Genomic DNA, 12,976 nt, shown 5'->3' with positions numbered 1-12,976 from the left:
TTCTCTCCTTCTATGCTCTTCCCTCATCTGCTTTTCTACCTCTACCTCCTGCTTCATTCACTACTAATTGTTTGCTGACAGTTCCTGGGAAACCCTGGTGGCATAGTGGTTCAGAGCTACAGCTGCTAACTAAAAGGTCAGCAGTTTGAACCCACCAGGCACTTCTTGGAAACCATATGGAGCAGTTCTACCCTGTCCTATAGGGTCTCCAGGGGACGGAATAGACTCCAGGGCAATGGGTTTTTTTTAGTAGTTCCCAATTTGGCAGCTAAATTTCAGCACTTTTCCTTTAACTATCAAAGGGATGACATCTCAGATATATGAATTATTTTTGCTTACATAGTAAAACTATGGTTGAAGTACAGATTACTTTCCAGAACAAGAAGTATTTTTCCTGTGTATATTGTTAATCAAACAGAAACTATTATTGCAAATGAGTTAGGGGAAAAACAAAAAACCTGTGTTGCCTAAGTTCTGCTTTTTGCTCTTTTTTATAACTATGAATGTTTAATTACAACTACTAAAGAAACATATGGATAAAATATTAATAATTTTTAAGATAGCTGAAAAATTAAGGTCAGTTTGGAAAAAAGTAACTTTGTATGTTATAATTCTTTGGTTCTGTGACTATATTTGTGGAGCCCTGGTGGCACAGTGGTTAAGATCAACAGCTCCTAACCAAAAAAGATTGGCTGTTCGAATCTACTGGCCACTCCTTGGAAACCCCATGGGGCAGTTCTACTCTGTCCTAAGGGTCACCATGAGTCAGAATCGACTTGATGGCAATGGGTTATTAATACTATATTTAATACTGGAACTAACAAAAAATATTTCTTCCCCTCAAGGAGCTTGATATCATACTTTCAGTTACATATTTTCTTTGAAATTTTCATAAAATTAAAATTGCAGTAGAGTCAGAAGAAGTGAAACTGATTTAGCCTCTGTTACTATTCCTTTTATAAAGTCAAAATGTTTTATTAGTTAAAACATTTTGTGTTTGAATTCACATAAATCTGGGTTTTAATCCAAACTTCATCACTCACTGAGTAATCTTAGGTAAATCGTTTGACTTCCATGAGTCTCTGTTTTCTCATTGGCAAAATATGGCCTAGAAACATCTACTGCATATGATTTTTGGTGTAACGCTTAAAGTCAACTATGTATGTAAATTAAATAAAATATGTAGCTCGTGGGAAATAAAAAATAATAAATAATGGCTATATGACAGAGTGAACATAGAAAAAAAGAGAAATTTTGCTAAAGTAAGAAAATGATCATCAGAAAAAGTTATTATTTTTTTAAAAAATACCTCATTTGAGATCCAGCAGATTTCAAAAGAAGCCTCATTGCAGAGCTAAGAAAACTGATTTTGCTTTTAAAGAAATCTTTGAGGAAAGTGTAATTTATTATTAAAATGTGACAGTATATATTAGGTTTATTTAAGTATCTGAGTACACTCAATAAGCAGACATATTTACTTCTAAGTCTTATTTACTTTGTTATTACTTATTAGAACCAAAAGAAGATTCTAGCCTGGACATTCAGTTTGAACCTTCAGAAATACCTTAACTCTTTACATTGCGAAAAGACAGAACTGAGAATTCCACCTACATATTATCGGCCATAAATTCCCACTGATCTAGCCATAGAGTCACTGTTAAAATCAGGAAAGTAAATTAGAAAATATATACGGATGTGTGATTTTTTGAAAAATGAAAAAGGCCCTTGCGATCAATTAGGTCAGTACTTGCCAAACTTTCCCTATACCTCAGAGTCATCTGAGGAGGTTTTGTTTTACTTTGTTTTTAATACTGATTCCTGGGTCACACTTCATTCTTAATTAATCTGAAGTTTTAAAAACATCTGTGAATGAGACAGGGTTCCTTGTGGTGCAGAGTTTAAGAGCTATGGCTGCTAACTAAAAGGTCGGCAGTTCAAATCCACCAGTCGCTCCTTGGAAACCCAATGCGGCAGTTTTACTCTGTCCCATAGGGTCACTCACTATGAGTTGTAATCAACTCAGTGGCAATGAGTTTGGTTTTGGTTTTGTGAATGAGATGAGTGTGGGAAGGGTTTTTTTTTTTTTTTTTTTTAAGATTCTCAACTGTATTATTATGTTGAAGATGTTTTAGTGTATGTGGAAGTGTTTCTTTTATTATGCATTCAATTGACTACATGATGTTAGATATGAATCGTACCTAACTGTTCCGACTTACTTACAAATTCGACTTCAAGACAGATTTAGGAACAGAATTTGTTTGTAATCCAAGGACTGCCTGTATTTTGTTAGAGAAGCCCTTGAAAACTAAGAAAGAGAATGAGACTGTTTTTCAAAATAAGCTACAAAAATATGTAACTCCCTTCCCTGAACATCTTGCAGCTTTTGCAGAGACCTACAGACTTTAGAACAATTTTATCCATGTGAACTTTAGGTATAAGTGCCTTCAGTAACTGTGTTGCAATGAGAAGCAATGGGCTTGTGATATTGATCATACCTGTGGAAGTTCCAGGTTAGGTTAATAATTAAAAAAAAAAAATACACACAAACAAACCAACAAAAAACTAGAAGATCCCCAAAGGAAAATAACCAGCTTTTCTACAACTCAGACAGGTTGGGGAAGAAAAGTTTAATTTGACTTGAAAAATAAAAGACATATAATCAAATTTCTGATTTTGACCAAGATAAAGTAACAGGAACCATATTTATCACTTGCCTAATCAACAACATGAAACCCTGGCGGCATAGTTGGTAAGTGCTACGGCTGCTAACCAAAGGGTCTGCAGTTCAAATCCCCCAGGCGCTCCTTGGAAACTCTATGGGGCAGTTCTACTCTGTCCTGTAGGGTCGCTATGAGTCGGAATCCACTCGACAGCACTGGGTTTTTCTGGGTAATCAACAACAAAAGGCAGTCCCTCTTTCTCTCTTAAATCTCACACTATCTTTCTTTTCTCCCTCCCCTCTCATCCTTCTCTCTGACACATATCAACACACAGGACATTAGCAGTGCAGGGCAGTGATTACTGGGAAGTGGGAAACAAATGTGGTGGCAAGCCCAACGTTTGCCCCAGTTTATTTCATTGACAGTATTTCAAAGAACTGAAATTGTAGTTGAAAACTTTCCCAGCAAGAATAGTCCATACTAATTTGGATTCACTGGTAAATTCTACCAAATATTTAAGTAATAATAATAACTTTACACAATTTCTTTCAAAAATTTAAGGAAAGGATACTTTCTAACTCATTCTATGATGCCAGTGTAATGCCGATATTAAAACAGACAAAAAAGTGTACAAGAAAAGGGAATTACAGGTCAACGTCTGTCACGGACATAGATGCAATATTTCTAAACAAGATTTTAGTAAATTCAATCAAAAAAAGATCAAAAGGATAATATACTATGATCAAGTGTGATTTAGCCCGGGAATGCAAAGCTGGTTTAACGTTCCAAACTAAATCATTGCAGTTCGCTGTATTAACAAACTAAAAAGTAAAAAATGTATATAATAATCTCAGTGGATGCAGAAAAGAAATTTTTTGGGGAAAATCAAATATTCCTGACAACACCTCTCAGCAGTTTTCCTCAATCTGGAAAAGGGCACCCAAGAAACACCTAGAGCAAATAATCATCCGGAGTAAGGAAAGGCTGGCTGGTTTCCCCTAGGATCAGAAACAAGACAACGACTTCTGTTCTCAACACTTTTACTCAACATTGCCACGGAGACAAATGCCAGTGCAATTAGGACACAGAAATAAAAGGTATCCAGATTGGAAAGGAAGAAACGAACTCTTAATTTGCAGACAACGCGATTGTCTATGTAGAGAAAAGCTGATAGAATATACAAAAATGCTTCTAGGACTTATAAGTGTGTTTAGCAAATTTACAAAATCCAAGATCAATATACAAAAATCAATTCTGCAACTAATAAATGACCTTAGCAAGGTCACAAGATACAAAATCAATGTACAAAAAAACTCTATTTTCAAATACTAACAGTAGAGTTAGAAATTGAAAAGTAAAAATGCCATTTAAAATATTGTTAAAATTTTGAAATATTTAGTGATAAGTTTGACAAAAGGTGTGCAAAATCTATGTACTGAAAACTCCCAGATATTGCTTAGGGAAAGTGAAGATTATGAAGATTTAAATAAATTGAGAGCATCATGTTCGTTAGAAGATTTAATACTGTTACAATATCACTTCTTCTCAAAGCGGCCAATAGATTCAATGCAATCTCAATTAAATTTTGTAGAAGAAGCTATTTTATATTATTGATTGATTGATAAATGTTTTTATATATAAATTACAATACAAGCTGTTAAATATTTTTATTATCATTCCTTCTGTTAACCCTTAAAGCAATTGAATCGTTAATCAAAGTTCTCCCCATAGTACAATCTCCATGTCCAGACTGTATCTTCCATTAGTTCTTCCAAATCTTCAAGGAGGGAACAATTTCAAAGTTTTACGATCTTCTCTATAGAATACAAAAAGAGGAAAAAAATCTCCATTTTTTAAAATGATGTTAACACAAGCTTGATTCCAAAATGTGCCATGATTAGTACAAGGAAAACAACGTTCTCTCCTGATGATGAATATATACACAACTCTACACGCAATTCTACAAAACCCTGTGACAATGGCACTGCAGGATAAGACATATTCAGACATACTGTGACTGGAAAATGGTTTCCATTTTCTGTCCCTCCCTGTGGAAACCCTGGTGGCGTAGTGGTTAAGGGCTACCGCTACTAACCAAAAGGTTGGCAGTTTGAACCCACCAGGTGCTCCATGGAAACTCTATGGGGTAGTTTTACTCTGCCCTATAGGGTCGCTGTGAGTCAGAATCGAAACCACCAAAATGGGTTTGGCTTCCTGTTTTTTGTTTTTTGTCCAACCCTATTCTGAAACAGGGAATGAGCTCTTACAGGGCTTATTTTCAGTGAGGGAGGAGAAGAAAGGGAGGGGAGGGAAAACAGGGCTGACGATGCTACGCAACTTTATCTCAGGAAAAAAGGAAGGGGGGGGCTTCTAACGTTTTCAGTCATTTCCAACCAAATCTCTCTTTCTCGTAGCAATATAACGGGAAAAAACTAACTAGGATACATGTAGAGTTCACGGTCCTTGACGTTCCCTTCTGTCACAGTACTCCAGGTCTTTAGATTAGCGTAGGCAGCAGCCGCTAGATGGCAGCAAACTGCAGCTCAGTCCAGGGTTTATTTCTGGAGCCAGAAACCCTAGATCCTGACCAGCTCTGCTAGTGTTTGCCCAGGTCATACCATTCACTTCACAATAATGGGTCCCGTATTTTTAGGATAATAGTATTTTGAAACCCCACTTACCATGTTAAAGCAGGATTTGATTATAAAGCTTTAGGAAATTGCATTCAGCAGTATATAAAAAGCACAGCATAATGTGATTAAGTTGGTTATATCCCAGGAATGTAAAGTTAATTTCACTATAGAAAGTCAATTAATATAATTCACCACATTAAAAGAGCAAAGGAGGAATCATATTGTATCATTTCAATAGATGCAAAAAAAAAAGCAATTGATAAAATCAGGAAAATACACAGTAAATCCACAATGAGATATTATGAACTATGAGAGTCCATATTTTATAAAATTATGATTGTTATACATGGGTAAGGATGTGAATTAAAATGGCATCTCATAGGCTAATGATGGGAGTGTAATTTGTATGACCTTTTCGGAAACAACGTGTTGTTATCTTCTACACTAAAAAACACCTTATGATTCAGGAAATTCAACCTTTATGCATTTGTTTGGTTTTGGGTATCTACATCTATATAGATACCAAAACCAAACAAATCCATTGCTTTGACGAACAATAGATGCCTCTAAAGTATGGTGTTGGCGAGGAATATTGGCTATGCAATGGCCCATGGACTGCCAGAAGAACAAACAGATCTGGCCTGGAAGAAGTGCAGCCAGAGTGCGCCTTGGTAGCGAGGATGGCAAGGCTTCATCTCACATACTTTGGATGTTTTATCAAGAGGGATAACTCCCTGGAGAAGGACATCATGCTTGGTAAGGTAGACGGTCAGCAAAAAAGAGAAAGACCCTCAACGAGATGGATTGACACAGTGGCTACGACAATGAACTCAAACATAGCAACCATTGTGAGGATCGCACACAACCTACCAATGTTTCCTTCTGTTGTACATAGGGTCGCTATGAGTCGGAACTGACTCAAAGGCATCTAACAACAATAAAAGGTAATAGTCATCTTCTCTTTCATCGTGGCTGCTTCTCTTGGTTTGTGGTTTTCTAAATTTTTACTATAACCCTCTGTACTTCATGATTATTTATTCTGTTTCGGATCATTGCACCAGCTCTCTTCTTTAATTCTGGCATTCCAAAAAGACAAATTATGGACTTTCTCATACTATATATAATCCCTATCCTAGACTTCACTCTCACGTCATCTATCTCTTCATCTTTGGTGTGTTTATGTAACTATTCTTATTCTTTCTTCAGTCTTGCCTCATCTGTATTTAGGTTTTCAGCTTCGTTTTAATTTTAGGTTTTAACCTAAGTTTTTAACTTTACATTATGTTTGTTATACTTTCTAGAAGTTTTCCTTATTATTGAAATCTGCTTGGTTAACTTTTATAGTCTTTTTTTTCTTATTAACTTTAGTGTGTTTAAAGGAAAAGAGAATATTTAAACTAAGGGAAAGAGAGAAACTATAAGCACTTGGAAATACTCAGGGAAGCATAAGGCATAATCTTTGCTAAGGAGGCATTCATTTGTTGTTGCAGGACACAAAAAGAAACAAATATAACCATAAATTTTAAACTGCAATACAGGAAGAGAGCATAAAATAATACATGACTTCAATAAATGTGATTTGGCTTTTAATGATTAAAATGAAAAACTATTTTTTCTACATATAGGCATATAAAGTATATGTTTCAAAATATCTATAAAACTGTAGTCTCATCAGTCCCTGGAGAAGGACATCATGCTTGGTAAAGGATAGGGTCAATGAAAAAGAGGAAGACCCTCAATGAGATGGATTGACACAGTGGCTGCAACAGTGGGCTCAAACGTAATGATTGTGGGCATGGTGCAGGACCAGGCAGTGTTTCATTCTGTTGTACATAGGGTCGCTATAAGTGGAACAAACTCGACCGTACCTAACAACATCTGTTATGATGGTACAAAACATTTTCAGGAAAAAAAAGTTTCTCACACACCAGGTTATTTATTTATAGTGCAAGGACAACTGAAAGGCATGTATAATTTTACAAAAGCTCATGAAAAATGAGCTAAATAATTTGGTTATAAAATTTAAAAAGTAAAAAATGTAACACTATGTGCTAAATATAAATACAATTGACATAATATAATATAGGCTTATTCTTTTTAAAGAGGTAAACAGCAGGAAATTATTTTCTCAATAGAAAAATACAAAAAGGAGGAATGCAGAAAGAACAAAAAATACTTAAAATGACAAAATAAAGTTAAATAATAGTTTATAATAATGAATATAAATAGGATATGCCAAAGAAACACAGAAGCCAACTGAAAGAACTTCCAGTGGCAAATCTGGAATAATTTGAGCAAAAAAACACAAAGGGTTGGATTATAACTCAAAAAAAAAAAAAGTACAAAATAAATAGTCATGAGTCCACACCAAATAAATAAATGATTGAATAATAAATGAAGAACAGACAATCCTCCCCTGCAGAAGAATTCCACACAATTCTCTGCCATCACAAAGTTTAAACAAAGCTCCCCATTACTTAAGCATAGGTTGTGCACGGTAACTTCCATCCAAAGAGTGTAATATGGAAAGTAGAAGAAAAACAGTAACATTACAGTGGAAAAACCTGACAAACACTATCTTAGCTGGGTGATTAAGGTCAACATCAACAGTGATAACTCATGATGATAGTATTTACCCTTGATATGAGGTGATGAAAATGGCACTTAGCCCTGTGATCTTCCTCCCAGCAACCCACAACCTCCATCTAATCTTGAGAAAAACATAAGATGAATTTGAATAAAAAGACAGTCTATAAAATACCTAACAAGTACTCCTAAATACTGCTAAGGTCATCGAATCAAACTAAAAAATTAAACCGGTTGCTGTCAAGTCAATTCCAACTCATAGCGACCCTATAGGACAGAGTAGAACTGCCCTATAGGGTTTCCAAGGAGCAGCTGGTGGATTCAAACTCCCAGTCCTTTAGTTTGCAGCCTGACCTCTTAACCACTGTGCCGCCAGGGCTCCACCAAATCAAGGGAAGTCTAAAAACTGTTAAAACCAGAGGAGCCTACAGAGACATGATAACTAAATGTAATATGGTATCCTGGTTGGAATCTTGAAACAGAAAAAAGACATCAAATAACAAATAAAGAAATCTGAATAAGTATGGACTTTAGTTAATATACCAATATTTTTTTACTAATCATAACAAATTTAGTATACTAATGTAAATGTTAACAATAAAGAAAACTGTGTACAGTGTATGGGAACTCTGTTGTCTTTCCAAATTCTCTGGATACCTCAAACAGTTCTAAAAATGACTTTTTAAAAAAAAATCAATTCTATTTTATATATTGGCAATGTACATCAAATAAAAAATATCATATAGAACTGTTAAAAAAAGTGGTAAATAGAACATCTATAGGACTTATATGATGAAAACTAGAGAATGCTGACAAAGCAAATCAAAGATCTAAATAAATTGGGAGACATACGGTGCTCAAGGATTGGAAGATGCAATATGGCAAAGATGTCAATTTTCCCTAAATTTATGTACAAGTTTAATGCAATTTCTATCAAAATACTAAAGATATCTTTTTAATGTTTTTTATGAAAATGTACATTAAAAAAACCTGTTGCAGTTGAGTCAACTCCAACCTATACATGAAAAAAGATACACCATTCCAACAAATTCTACATGTACAGTCTAGTAACATTGTTTACATTCTTCAAGTTGTATAACTGTTCTTGCCATCCCTTTCCAAATTACTCCACCACCATCAGCATACAGTAACTGCCTCCTAAGCTTCTCACCTAACCTTTTGAGATGCTGTTGTCAACGTGATCCCACAAAGATAAATCCTTGAATCATTTCATATCCCATTGCAGTGCAGGAAATGTGTAGTAAGAAGTGCTGTTTAAGCTAATAATGGTGCATCAATATTCTACAATGTTATAAAAACATCAAAATTCATACATTTATAGACTATTTAATGACATTGATAAATGTTTTTCTGTAAACAAAATGAGTTAAGTGAAAAGGTAACAATGAAAAAATTCCTAAAGTGTGGTCCCAATTTTGAAATACATATACATGCATGTGTGCATACATAAATGTATACATATACATTTAATTTAATTTAATTTATTTACATTTGATTAATAAATAAATATTATAAGAAAGTAGAATAAAATGCTTACAGTGGTTGTTTCTAGGTGGTAAAACTACATTTTTACAGTATTTCACATGCCATACACTGAGTACATATTTAGATATAAAAATTCTGGGACCAGACATATTTTGAACTAGAAGTCTTAGAAAACAAATCGTGTCCACTAACTGATGGTCTTAAAAACATCAGTGAGAGGATCATTTCCCACATAATATTCTTTTCACAGCATCTTTCACATCTCTGTTTCTCAGACTGTATATTAGAGGGTTGAGCATTGGTATTATAAGTGTGTAGAACACAGCAACAATCTTGTTTTGCTGGGGTGAGGCAATGGCCCCAGGTTGAGCATACATGAAGAACACAGTCCCATAGAATAAGCTTACCGCTGCTATATGGGAACCACAGGTGGAGAAGGTCTTACTCCTGCCCTGAGTCGAGGGGATCTTCAAGACAGTGGAGAGGATATAAGCATAAGATATCAGAATAGCCATTGTCGTAGTGATGACAATAAAAGCAGAGAGAACAAACAGCACAATCTCATTCACAAAGGTGTCAACACATGAGATCTCAATCAGGGCTGGGACATCACAGAAAAAGTGGTCCAATCTGTTTTCTTCACAGAAACGCAAACTGAAGGTGAAACCTGTGTGTACTACGGAGTTAATGACTCCACAGATATACGAACCAGTTACCAACCGAACACAGACCTTCTGGGACATGTGCATAGGGTAAAGGAGGGGAGAGCAAATGGCTGAGAATCGATCAAATGCCATCACAGCCAGAAGAAAGCATTCAGTTGTGACAAAGAGGGCAAAGAAGAAAAATTGGGCTATACAGCCACTGTAAGAAATTTTCTTTTCGTTAGACAAGAAGTTCGCTAGAATTTTGGGAGCAATGACAGTGGGGTAGCAGAGGTCTAAATAGGACAAGTTTCTGAGGAAGAAATACATAGGGATGTGAAGTCTGGAGTCCACCTTAATGACAATTATCATGCTGATATTTCCCACCACAATGACTATGTAGATTAGCAAAATCACTAGGAATAAGAGGATCTGTAGCCCAGGAGCGGTTCTGAATCCCAGTAGAATAAACTCTGTCAACTCTGAGTAATTCCTACTCATCTCGCTCTTCATGCCTGAGGCGTAAGTGCAACTGTTGTTGTTGTTAGGTGCCATCAAGTTGATTTTCAACTCATAGAGATGCCATGTGACAAAGTAGAACTGCCCCATAGGGTTTTCTAGGCTGTAATCTTTATGGGAGCAGATCACCAGGTCTTTCTCCTATGGGGCAACTGGATTGATTTGACCACCAACCTTTTGGTTAGCAGCCTAGCACTTACCTTACTGCAACTGGAGGGATAGGAAAAAAGGAAAGAAACAAGTAACCAGAATACCTGTTTTAGTAAAAAATAACAGAACTGGTGAATTAGCATGGAAAATTTTTTGCTCCATCGTATTTTTCCCAATATTTCCCAAAACAGTAATAAATGCTAATACTGGATTAAAACAAGTTTTTCCTAGGGAACAATTCAATGTGATTGGTTCATCTTTTAGATATATTTATTTGCAATTGATGCAAACTACCCCTCTAGGTGTGCTCTGGGAAAATGGAGATTCTAGGTAAATATCTGGAACCAAGATTTTTTTGATTTCTTGATTCATTTTCAGTTTTCTACCATTGAAAGTTGCCTTCCTGAGTGGAGACTATTTCTCACAGACAATGTCAGTTACTTCAGATTTTTATTTAGAGTGAAAATATGGCTCAACTGACAGTTTCATTTTCTAAAAATAATAAACATTTATTTTAGTTTTTTTTTTTTGCCTACTATAAGAAAATGATACATGATTACATATGTCTTCCTTCTAGTAGAAAGAAGATTCCAGACATCATGAAAAGTCATCTAACAAATAGAACCACTGTCTTTTACACATTAACCTCATATCTTTGTTTTCCATTACTTGTGCCCCTGTTATGGTATACACAGTCTTAGTGACACAGTTTATTTGCTAAAAACTGAAGTGATTCTTGCTTATGTTCACTAAGCACAATGAAATCAGGCTCTATTGTTTATCTCCCTTTCTTCCTTCCTCCCTTTCTTCCTCTTTCACTTTCTTCCTTCTATTTTCCTCTTCAGATTTTGAATATTGAAATGCAAATGGAGGGTTCTAAGATCTCATTCAGAGAGTTTTCTGTCTTTTCAGATATAGGCAAACCAAATTATAAATAAAAAGATTTATGCATATGAATAACATAAAGGCACACAGGACAATTCAAAGATAGTTATAAATAAAAAAGTATAATAAATGTGTATTGACACAAGCTTGAATTATATTTATTTTAGTTTACATTATTGTGACCATAAACTGTTCTTAAATAAAATACAGTAGAGAGGTACAGAGAGGAAGTATTTTTTAATTCTTATCTTACGAATGATGAAGCTGAGACAAAAATAGATTTAAGAGACTTGTTAAATCATGACACTGAGCAGCATACTGGTTTATTATTCAGTATTCTACCAATTAAATGTTAAAAACAACAACTGACAAATGATTTAAAAATGTCAACAATTTTCGAACTATGGAAATGTCTCATTATAACTCCTGTTGTTGTTATGGTTTCATCAATACTTTGACATTATTTTAATGCAGTTTGGGCCTATGGAAATATATTAGAATCAATTTGGTACAGTTAAAATTTTTACTTTAAAAAAAATTAAAATCATAAATGTTGATTGATTCTAGAAGGCAGAAGAATAGTCAAAAAAAAAAAAAAAAACCTGTGGCACAGCCTATCAACTATAAAACTGTAGTTTGGAAAGGACAAAAAATAAATAAATAATGAAATGGGAGAAATATAACTAATACAGTGTAAAAGATTGTGGAGAATAAACGGTACGTAAATAAGACATATCAGCAATAACGAATGCTACTTCTGATCTTAGTAAAACGTATACTGTATGTGAAGTGAAGTAAATGCATAAAGAAACAAAAATATGAAAGGAAAAAGCAAACCTTTGTTTGACAAAAAGTCTTTCTGCAACATGGAATGCATTTCCTCACTGTCCAAATCAGAGTTCAATTTGCTAAGAAGAAAAAGTACTAGTAAAAATTGTAGCTTATCTCTTATTTTTATTTTAATTGGCTGTAGTTTTTCATTGATTGGACCAACAAACAGATGTGTGACGGATCCTCAGAGAAATTTTCTCATGAGGAAAGAAACCAAAGTGGTGGGTTTTCCCTCTGCAGGATGTTCACGAGGGACTAAAGATCTCTCTGGCCAGTCAAACATTTTGTTATAATGCAGAAAGAAAAATGAGAGAAGAAATACTAATTAGTGTTAATTTGTCCCACAGAGGTATGGATTAACTATTCTGATACTGCTTTCCATGTATTCTGGAACTGAACAATTATGTAAATTAATTAGAGATTATGGGAGCCAGATTTCTCACTGTTGGGGTGGAAGGTTTCAGAGAAAGAAGGGTAGAAGGCTAAAATGATCCCAGTGGTACTGGATTACAGTTGGACACATCAGTATGAACTCATGTTTAGCTTCATATAGATATAGATG

At 34.8% G+C, this 12,976-nt stretch overlaps 1 protein-coding gene across 1 annotated transcript; it reads right to left on the bottom strand.

The window, feature by feature from the left end:
• Positions 1 to 9,606: 9,606 nt before the first annotated feature.
• LOC126075533 (olfactory receptor 12-like) lies at positions 9,607 to 10,542 on the bottom strand. The gene has a single exon (XM_049883376.1). It carries the CDS (start codon positions 10,540 to 10,542, stop codon positions 9,607 to 9,609), a length of 936 nt encoding a protein of 311 aa, XP_049739333.1.
• Between the last annotated feature and the right edge of the window lie 2,434 nt (positions 10,543 to 12,976).

Source organism: Elephas maximus, chromosome 4 (genome assembly GCF_024166365.1).
Source record: "Elephas maximus indicus isolate mEleMax1 chromosome 4, mEleMax1 primary haplotype, whole genome shotgun sequence".
In the NCBI taxonomy this organism is placed as follows: domain Eukaryota; kingdom Metazoa; phylum Chordata; class Mammalia; order Proboscidea; family Elephantidae; genus Elephas; species Elephas maximus.
This window is presented reverse-complemented; position numbering and strand designations above follow the sequence as displayed.